General features: G+C 47.0%; 1 protein-coding gene across 3 annotated transcripts; it reads left to right on the top strand.

Annotated features, from left to right (window-relative positions):
* Positions 1-7,006: 7,006 nt before the first annotated feature.
* On the top strand, positions 7,007-9,024 carry LOC119251828 (protein NKG7-like). Of its 3 annotated transcripts, none has more exons than XM_037519123.2 (5): positions 7,007-7,244; positions 7,948-8,146; positions 8,220-8,366; positions 8,459-8,578; positions 8,684-9,024. In XM_037519123.2, exons 2-5 carry the CDS (start codon positions 7,990-7,992, stop codon positions 8,755-8,757), a joined length of 498 nt encoding a protein of 165 aa, XP_037375020.1. In that variant the 5' UTR covers positions 7,007-7,244; positions 7,948-7,989; the 3' UTR covers positions 8,758-9,024. The 3 variants fall into 3 exon arrangements, with proteins under 3 accessions (XP_037375020.1, XP_037375019.1, XP_037375021.1); XM_037519122.2 differs by having other exon boundaries at positions 8,444-8,578; XM_037519124.1 differs by having other exon boundaries at positions 8,444-8,578; positions 8,656-8,726.
* The last annotated feature ends 852 nt before the right edge of the window (positions 9,025-9,876 follow it).

Raw genomic sequence — 9,876 nt, 5'->3', positions numbered from 1 at the left:
GCCTGCTCTGCTCCCCGCTCTGGCTCTGGTGAATTCTCTCACCCTCCCGCGCTTCTGACTGTACCCATTGCTAAATAAATAAATAAATAAATCTTTTAAAAAAAAAAAAAAAAAAAAAAAAAAAAAAAAAAAAACAATAGATAGATCAATGAGACAAAAAATAAGTAAGGACACTAAAGCTCTAAATAAGGATCTAGAGCTCATGGGCTTAACAGACATCTACAGAACACTAAATCCAAAAAAGTCTGAGTACACATTTTTCTCAAACGCATATGGATCATTCTCCAGGATAGATCACATACTGGGACACAAGACAAACATCAACAGATACACCAAGATTGAAATCATACCAACCATCTTCTCTGACCATGAAGGCATCAAACTAGAAATAAATCATAAAAACAAGGCAAGGAACTCTCCTACCTCATGGAGATTGAAACCCACACTACGGGAAGACCACTGGACTAATGACGATATCAAATAAGAAATTAAAAAATACTTTGAGTTGAATGACAAAGAGGACACCAATTTCCTAAATGTATGGGACTCAGCAAAATCAGCAATATGAGGAAAACATATAGCAATAGAGGCTCACATCAAGAAACAAGAAAGAACTCAAAGAAACAACCTAATGTCACATCTCAAAGAACTAGAAAAAGAACAACAAAAAGACCCCAAAGAACAGTAGAAGAAAAGAAATAATAAAAATCAAAGCAGAAATAAATGAAATCAAAACTAAAAAAAACTCCAAAAGATCAATGAAACCAACAGTTGGTTCTTCAAAAAAATAAAATAGACAAACCCCTAGCCAGGCTCACAAAGGAAAAATGGGAGAAAGCACAAATAAGTAGGATCACACATGAAAGAGGAGAAATCACAACAGACACAGCAGAAATCAAAACAATAATCAGAAACTACTATGAACAGTTATATGCAAACAAATACAACAGTCTAGAAGAGATGGACAAATTCCTACAACTCTACAATCACCCAAAGCTAGAGAAAGAAGAAATAAAACACCTAAACAGACCAATTACAAGCAGCAAAATAGAAATGGTAATCAAAAACCTCCCCAAAAACAAAAGCCCAGGACCTGATGGATTTACAAACGAATTCCACCAAACATTCAGAAACGAATTAGTGCCTATCCATCACAAACTCTTTCAAAAAATTGAGAAGGAAGGAATAATACCAAACACGTTCTATGAAGCCAACATTACACTAATTCCAAAACTGAACAAGGACAACACAAAAAAAGAAAACTACAGGCCAATCTCTCCAATGAACACGGATGTAAAAATCCTCAATAAAATTTTAGCTATCAGAATCCAATAATGTATCCATAAGATAATTCACCACGACCAAGTAGGATTTATTCCAGGGACACAAGGATGGTTCAACATCTGAAAATTAATCAATGTTATCCAACACATCAACAAAAAATGTAAAAACCATATGATAATATCAATAGATGCTGAGAAAGCTTTCAACAAAGTGCAACACCCATTCATGATAAAAGCACTTGAAATTCTTGGGATACAAGGAACATACCTCAACATCATAAAGGCCACATATGACAAGCCAACAGCCAGTATCATTCTCAATGGTGAAAAGCTGAAAGCAATTCCATTAAGATCGGGAACAAGACAAGGATGTCCACTCTCACCACTGCTTTTCAATATAATACTGGGAGTCCTAGCCAGAGCAATAAGACAAGAGAAAGACATACAAGGAATCCAAATAGGAAAAGAAGAAGTCAAACTATCACTATTTGCAGATGATATGATAATATACATAGAGAACCCCAAAAACTCCACAAAAAAACTAATTCAACTCATCAATCAGTTCAGTAAAGTGGGAGGATACAAAATCAACACGCAAAAGTCAGTAGCCTTCCTATACACAAACAATAAATCTGAAGAAGAAGAAATAAAAAAATCCCTTTTATTATGGAAACAAAAAAAATCAAATATTTGGGACTAAATCTAACAAAAGAGGTAAAGGACCTATACAAAGAAAACTATAAAACACTGTTAAAAGAAATAGAAGAAGACACAAAGAAATGGAAAGACATCCCCTGCTCATGGATTGGAAGAATAAACATTATTAAAATGGCCATCCTACCAAAAGCAATATACAGATTCAATGCTATTCCAATCAAAATTTCAATGACATTCTTCAAAGAAATAGAACAATTATTGATGAAATTCATATGGAATCACAAAAAAACCCAAATAGCCAAAGCTCTCCTGAAAAAAAAAGAAGGGAATGGAGGCATCACACTCCCAGACTTCAAACTATACTACAAATCCATAATCATCAAAACTGCATGGTATTGGAACAAGAACAGACATACAGACCAAAGGAATCGAATAGAAAATCCAGAAATAAACCCACAGATTTATGATCAACTAATCTTTGACAAAGGAGCAAAGAATATGCATTGGAGCAAAGAAAGTTTGTTCAATAAATGGTGCTGGGAAAACTTGGTCACTACATGCAAAAGAATGAAGCTTGACCACTACCTCACACCATACACAAAAATCAACTCACAATGGGTTAAAGAACTAGACATAAGACCTGAAACCATAAAATACATAGAAGTAAATATAGGCGAAACACTACATGATATTCACATCAAAGACATCTTTACAGGCACATCACCCAAAGCAGTGATAGTGAAGGCAAAGATCAACAGCTGGGACTACATCAAATTAAAGAGCTTCTGCACAGCAAAAGAGACAATAACAAAAACAAAAAGAAACCCCACTGACTGGGAGAACATTATTGCACACAACACTGATAATAAAGGACTGATCACAAAAATCTGCAAAGAGCTGATGAGACTCAACAACAACAAAGAAAATAATCCAGTCAAAAAATGGGCAGAAGAGCTAAAAAGAAACTTCTCTGAAGAGGAAATGCAAATGGCCAACAGGCATATGAAAAAATGTTCAACATCACTTGTAATCAGGGAAATGCAAATCAAGACTACAATATGATACCATCTTACAGCAGTGAGAATGGCACATATTAAAAAAACTAGCAACAACAAATGTTGGCGAGGGTGTGGAGAAAAAGGAACTCTCCTGCACTGTTGGTGGGAGTGCAAACTGGTCCAACCACTATGTAGAGCTGTGTGGAGATTTCTGGACCTACTAAACATAGAGCTTCCATATGATCCAGCAATTCCACTCCTAGGTATTTACCCAAAGGACACAGAAACATCAATTCCAAAGAACACCTGCACCCCTATGTTTATAGCAGCACTATTTACAATAGCTAAGCTTTGGAAACAGCCCAAATGCCCAAAAATAGATGACTGGATCAAGAAGATATGGTACATATATACCACGGAATATTACTCAGCATTCAAAAAAGAGAAACACATTCAATTTGCAGCAACATGGATGGTGCTGGAAGGGATCATGCTCAGCGAAATAAGCCAGAAAGAAAAAGAAAAATACCGGATGGTCTCACTCATAGCAGGAATCTAGCAAACTTAAATAAGGGACCAGGAAAATGAATAACTATAAGAAAGTGAAAATCAAAATCAACAAAAAACTATGAACCAGAGACACTTTTTGAGGGGTGGGGGTGGTGGGAGGGGAGGGATTGGGGTCAGAATGGGGGGGTTGATATTGTATGGGGAATATAAAAATAAAATTTATTATTTAAAAAAAAATACTGAAAAAAAATAATATTAAAGAGAAAAAACAAAACCTGAACCTACTACTGAAAAACATTAAGACATCAAAGGCACAGTATAGTAATATACATGACAGTACGGTATTATAATAACCAAAATGCTGAGACTAAAATTTAATTTTTTTCAAACAAAACCAAAAAGTGATACAACAGAGGTGCTAATTAGTACTACCATGGAAATGGTATTACAATATATTTATGTATCATAATGTACAAATTAACAAAGACATTCACAATGAAATTAAGGTATTGTCAGTACTTCGAGGAAAACAACAGAGCTTGAAAATCATAACGGATCAAGCAGAAGTAAAAATCTGAGTTAGCAACCCAGAAAACTGTGTGGCGGTTGCTCAAATTACTAAAAATGGAGCTACCACATCACCCAGTGATTCCACTCCTAGGAATCTACCCAGAGGACACTATTTACAATAGCTAAGATAATGAATCAACCTAAATGTACAAAAACAGATGAGTGGATCAAGATGTGCTGTAGATACACAATGGAATACTACTCACCAATCAAAAGATAAACTCATGCCATTTGCAACAACATGGATGGAGCCAGAAAGGATTATAATCAGTGAAATAAGTCAGAAGATAAAGATAAAGGAAGCTACCCACATGGTCCCCTCAGTAGTTTATTTATCAATCCACCTTTTGTGTTCCCCACGCTGTCTCTGGTGAATCCTCTCATAGCCCCAGCACCTCTGACATGTACCCCAGTTCTTGTATGCATAAACCTTTTTTTCAAAGACAGGGACTTGAGAATATCCAGCAGATAATAACAAAGATATAAAAATTAAAGAGTGGGGAAATACTTTGATTCATAAACGCCATTAAAAGAAACAATTTGCGGGGCCTCCCTGGTGGCGCAGGCGGTTGAGCTCTGCAATGTGAAGCTGTTCACAGCCTCTGCAGCACGGGTTGGCCAGCTGGCCAGCAAGGATCCCACATGGCATGACAGACCTCTCCTGTCTTGCCTGCTGCTCCCCTCAGCAGTGTATTTCGTCAGTCTGCCTGTTCTGCTCCCTGCTCTGTCTCTGGTGAATCCTCTCACCCTCCCATGCCTCTGGCCTGTACCCCAGTTCCTGTACAAAAATAAATAAATCTTAAAAAAAAAGTAGCAATTCGCAACTTATTGGAGCCTTAGAGAAGAGAGAAAAGGAGGAAGAATGTTTAAAGAAGTAATGACTAAGAACTCACCAAATCTAGTGAGATATTGGATATTCATGAAGCATGTCATGTGTCTTCAAGACAGGTTTGGGGGACTGGGTTCAAGTTACCAGTGTAGACTCAACCTGAACTTACCTCCTTCCATGGACACAACAAATGTACACTTACAAATGGAGTAATTTCACAGGGAAGGAGACCTGAAAACCAGACACAAAGATATCCCACAACAAAGGATAAAATAATATCAAAGTCCTGTGTGGAAAGGAAAAAAGAAATAAGGTCTGGCTGAGGCAAATGACTCACTCGAAGTGTAGAGATTAGTTAGAATTAGGAGGTGCAGAACTTTCCCCGGGGGTAGGGAATGGTGCCCTGGATGGGGAAACAATTCTTCACTTCTGCACAGCATAGGTGGGCTCCAAGATGGGGCTGGTGAAAAAAACCCACAGGAGAAGACAAAAACTACAGGGAATGGAACTTACTCTAAAAGGGTCTGCAAACAGGGCCTCCCTGGTGGCACAGGGGTTAAAGTCTCAGGGCTATCAAGACGCAACCTATGAAGCTGTCCGCAGCCTCTGCAGCACAAGTTCGATCCTGGCGCACCAGGCAGCTACCCCCATTATGCAGCAGACCTTTCCTGACTTGCCTGCTCTGTCTGGCTTTGACCAAGTATGGCCGCTTGACTCCGCCCTGAGTCCCAGCAACCCCCACGCCAAGAGGTCAAGTGTCGCCGCAGGTGTCTGGCATTATGGGAGCTGTAGTCCTCGGCGCTTGGTCTCTCTTTGGCATTGCGGGTAGAGTCCATAAAATATCAGTGGGTGGAATTCATTCAGGACAAATTGCTCCCCCAATGTTTCCTTACGAGGGTTGGAAGGATTTTTTTCTGGCTTCTCCCAGAGCTTCTGGTTGTCCCCTGACCAAATCTTCCAGCCCTTGGCACGGAACTGCATTGTCTGTTGTCTATGTCCATGTCCACAGGGCCTGTTTGTCTCCAAATTTCCGGTTTCATGAGGACACCCGTCATGTTTTTGAGGGACCCACCCGACTCCTGTATGACCTCATCTTAACTGATTCCATGTGCAATGGCCCTATTTCCAAATGAGGTCATATTCTGAGGCCCGGGGTGGGGGGGGGGTTGGATCATCAAAGTAAGAATTTGGAAGGATGGGAGGGGACCCTGTTCGACTCTAAACAACATCCATCGAGAGAAATAGCCAGGAACATTTTCCACTGAGGCTTGTAGAAGGCAAAAGACTGAATTCCGCAAGGAGAGCTTTTCGGGGACCAGGCGGAGGGGTATAATTGTCAGGGATGCTGGAGAGACAGAGTTCCTGGAAAAACAAGGGCTCAGAGGCTAGTGTCCAGGGTCAGTCCCATAAGTGCCTCTGTCGTTTCAAGGCTCAGTTTCTTTACCTGAGAAATGGGGATAAAAAAGTCCACACAGGGACCTCCCTGCTGGCGCAGCGGGTTGAGCACCATGATGTGAATCTGTCCACAACCTCTTCAGCACAGGTTTGACTCCGGGCGGCCAGGAAGAAACCCACATGGCTGGCAGACAGAAAGGGGCTCTCATGCCCCTCCAGGGGTGCCCTCGCCACCAGCATCTGTGTTCATGCACCAGGGAGCTCTCCAAACCCTGTCCTTTCAGGGTCTAAGGAAGTTTCATTGATCACTGACTGAACCCAGTCTCCAGCCCTTCACCCCTCTGGGGAGTCCGGGGAGCTGAGGCTCCAGCCTCCTCATGGCTCGGTCAGATGCCCTGGCAACAGCCCCATCCCCAGGTGCTTCCCCAAAGATGCCACTCAGTGCCCCCCCACCCCTGAGGAAATTTCAAGGTTACAAGCTTGGTCTGGAGGCAGAAGGGAAGTGATAGTGGGGTGCGGGGTCACGGCAGGAATTATAGGGGTTGAGGAGAAGGTGAGGGAGCAGGTGTGGGGCTGGGATGGGAACCCGGGTGGGTTTGGGGTTGAGCTGGGGACTGGGTTTGCAAATAAACAAGCAGTTAGCTCAGAGAGTAGGGGCGGGGCTGCACTGCCCCAAGGTCGCGCGCTCCCCTCGCCTCGGCCCCGCCCTCGCGCGCGCCTGGAACCACGGGCTTCCTCAACGGTCCTGTGCTGAAGCCATTAATGCCCCGGCCTGGCTCTGCTGCCGCGGGCCTGGCGAGCGTGTGGGCAGCACAGGCGGTCACCTCACCGGGGAGGGCGTGCCCTGGGCGAGCAGCGCTTTGGCCTCCCCGGGGCCAGCTGTCCCGGGACTGCAGACTCAGCCTTCACGACAGCTTCACTTCTGGGTCACGCTCAGCTTCCTAGAAGTCCAGGTGCTGCGTCTCACCTGGCCGCACACCTGTACCACACACCTGCTGTTAGGTGAATGTGGCCAATGCCTAGTGCTGGGATGGGGAGGCTGGCCTTGGGGGGATCCTGCACACACCTCCCCTCTCACACTGGAGATCTCTGCCAGAGACCCCCCAAACCCCCCAACCTGGAGCAGAACTGTCTAGGAAGAGACATGCCGGCAGGATGTCAGCCTGCTCAGAAGCTGTCATGAGGTGGTTCTCCACCTGCCAAGGCCCTCAGCTCCAACCAGGGACCTGGGAGTCCGAGCTCCCCACCACCCTTCCTCCCTTGGGACCTGGACTCTGGGTCCCGGGTCTTCTTCCTTCAGCTTCAGGCACCATGGCCCCAGCCCCTTCTTTTTGTGAAGACCCTTGAATTGCTCCACCACCCCCAATTCGGTCTCCCCAAACAGGAAAGTATGACGCATTGTGCCACAACGGACCCCTCTGGCCACATCCCCTTGTATTCACAGCCCAGCACATTCACATCTGGAGTCCCAAACTCTCTCACCTCTTCCAGGAAGCCCCCCGATGATTCGAGCTTTAGGTGGTGGTTCAAGCTCGAGGCACTGGAGTTAGAGCCTGAAACACACAACCCTCCTCTCAACCACAAACGACACCCTCACGCTCTCCCTGACACACTGAGGAGAGGGTGTGAAGGCAGCTGTCAGGATGGGTGAAAGCAAACCCACCTTGTCGTCAAAGACACTCCTCCCTGCCGGGGTCTCTTCCAGGAGCTCAGGGGAGCCCGGAGCACAGCCCCTCAGCGGACGCCCATGGAGCCCTGCCGGACACTGGCTGTGCTGGCTGGCTGCCTGGGCCTCGTCTTCATCCTGGTGGCTGTGAGTACAGATTTCTGGATCATGGACACTGGACCTAGATTTTCAGCTCACTTGGGCCTCTGGCCAAGGAGCCGTCGGGACCCAGTGAAAAGTAAGAGGGTCCCTGAGGGGACGGAGGGGACCGGCCAGGCAGCACCGGTGCTCAGAGGTCTGGTCTGGCGCAGGCTACATCCATGTGACACGGATTTTTGCCATTTTGTCGGCCCTGCTGGGGCTGGTGTCCGTCGGGTTCCTGGTCCTGTCCTGCATCCCCTCCTGGTCCGCCCCGGTCCGCGGGCCCCTCGTCTCGTGCATCACGGGCTTTGCCGCAGGTAAGAAGTGGGGTTGGCCCAAGCAGGGGCAGAGGGCCCCTACAGCAGGCTTGACGCCCCCGACTGTCCTGATCCAGCCCTCTGCGCCACAGTGGCCATGGCGGTCTACACCATTGAGTGGTGGAGCCGGATACCCTCGACCCCGGCCCCGTCCTACTTCTCCTGGTCCTACTACCTGGGCTGTATGTCAGTTGCCTTCCTGGGCATTACAGGTGAGCGCGACCCTGGGCGCGGGAGGCCGGCAGGGGCTGAGGGAGGAGGGCTGCCCCTGACCATGTCTGTGACCCAGGGAGCTTGAGCCTGGCCGCCCACTACAGGAGCCCCTAGCCTGCCTATGAGAGGACGTGAGCGGAAGGCGTCACTCACTCTTGTGGAGCTACCACAAAAGTAGCCCAGGGCATCCCTGGTGGCACAAGGGCTTGAGACCGCACAATGAGGCTGTCCGCAGCCACTGCAGCTCGAGCTCCATGCCCGGCCAGGGAGCTACCCACATGGCGCAGCAGACCTCTCCTGTCTCCCTGCTGCTCCCCTCAGCAGTGTATTTCAGTACATCTGCCTGTTCTGCTCCCCACCCTGTCTCTGGTGAATCCTCTCCCTCTGCACACCTCTGGCATGTACCCCGGTTCTTGTATGCATAAATAAATAAATCTTAAAAAAAAGAAAGACGAGCGCAGAAATCCTGCCCCTCATGCTGTCCCCCTACCCTCTTTGGTTTCTTCACCTGGTCAAGTAAAATTCGCTGAATGTGGTTATTCTGAGATTGATTGGGTCGTGACAGAAGCCAGGGCTGGCCGGCTGCATGGTGCGGACTTAGGGCCCCAGAGAGGAGTCAGGCACACCCCTCCTCTTCCTGCACACCAGGGTCCATGAGTTCGGAGGGGGCACAAAGTCCAGGAGGGTTCTGAGAAAGGCTGATCACATCTGGGGGTGCAGGGACATCTGGGGCCGAGAAAAGGTAATCAGATGGAGGCACCTAAAGGTAGAGCTGTGGAAAGACCAGCTGTTTTTAGAGGATGCAGAGGAGATCTCTGTGGCCGGAATGCTGGGGGGATTCTGGTGGAAAGTGAGAATGGACAGAGGGCGGTGGGAGACGGGCTCGAAATCCCAACTGATTCTGTCCGAGGTAGCTGGGGAGCTAGGAGAATGTTATCAGGGGAGGGGAGCATCCACTTGGGGTACCACAAAGCCCCCTTGGGATGGGCACAGGAGCCTGGGGGTTGAGGGAGGAACTTGGTGACTCAGTGGGTCCCACAGGAGACAGGTGGGCCCATGAGGGGCCTGCCTGGGGCCAGGCACTAGATGGACAGGAGAGAGGGAACCAGGACATTTAGGGGGTGGACGGAACCAGAATCCGAGGTCCAAGGGCAATTCGGGGTGACAAGCTGGAGGGGGCACATGTAAGGCCAGCAGATCTGGGGCCCCTAGACCAAACACGGGACAGTGAACCATCCCTGCTGTGGGGGACGCCGCCGGGCTCAGCTGAGAGGGGGCTGAGGATCAGAGGGTGTGG

Source organism: Talpa occidentalis, unplaced genomic scaffold, assembly GCF_014898055.3.
Source record: "Talpa occidentalis isolate TD23 unplaced genomic scaffold, MPIMG_talOcc4v2.1 talOcc4.2, whole genome shotgun sequence".
Lineage (NCBI taxonomy): Eukaryota > Metazoa > Chordata > Mammalia > Eulipotyphla > Talpidae > Talpa > Talpa occidentalis.
Note: the sequence above shows the minus strand (reverse complement) of the source record. Positions and strands in the feature narration are given on the sequence as shown.

Excerpts from the sequence above, each read along its gene's own strand:
- LOC119251828 (XM_037519122.2), top strand. The coding sequence starts at position 7,990 with ATGGAGCCCTGCCGGACACTGGCTGTGCTGGCTGGCTGCCTGGGCCTC. Across the intron at positions 8,147-8,219 it reads CCGTCGGGACCCAGTGAAAA|GCTACATCCATGTGACACGG; the intron begins GTAAGAGGGTCC and ends GGTCTGGCGCAG. Across the intron at positions 8,367-8,443 it reads CATCACGGGCTTTGCCGCAG|CCCTCTGCGCCACAGTGGCC; the intron begins GTAAGAAGTGGG and ends GTCCTGATCCAG.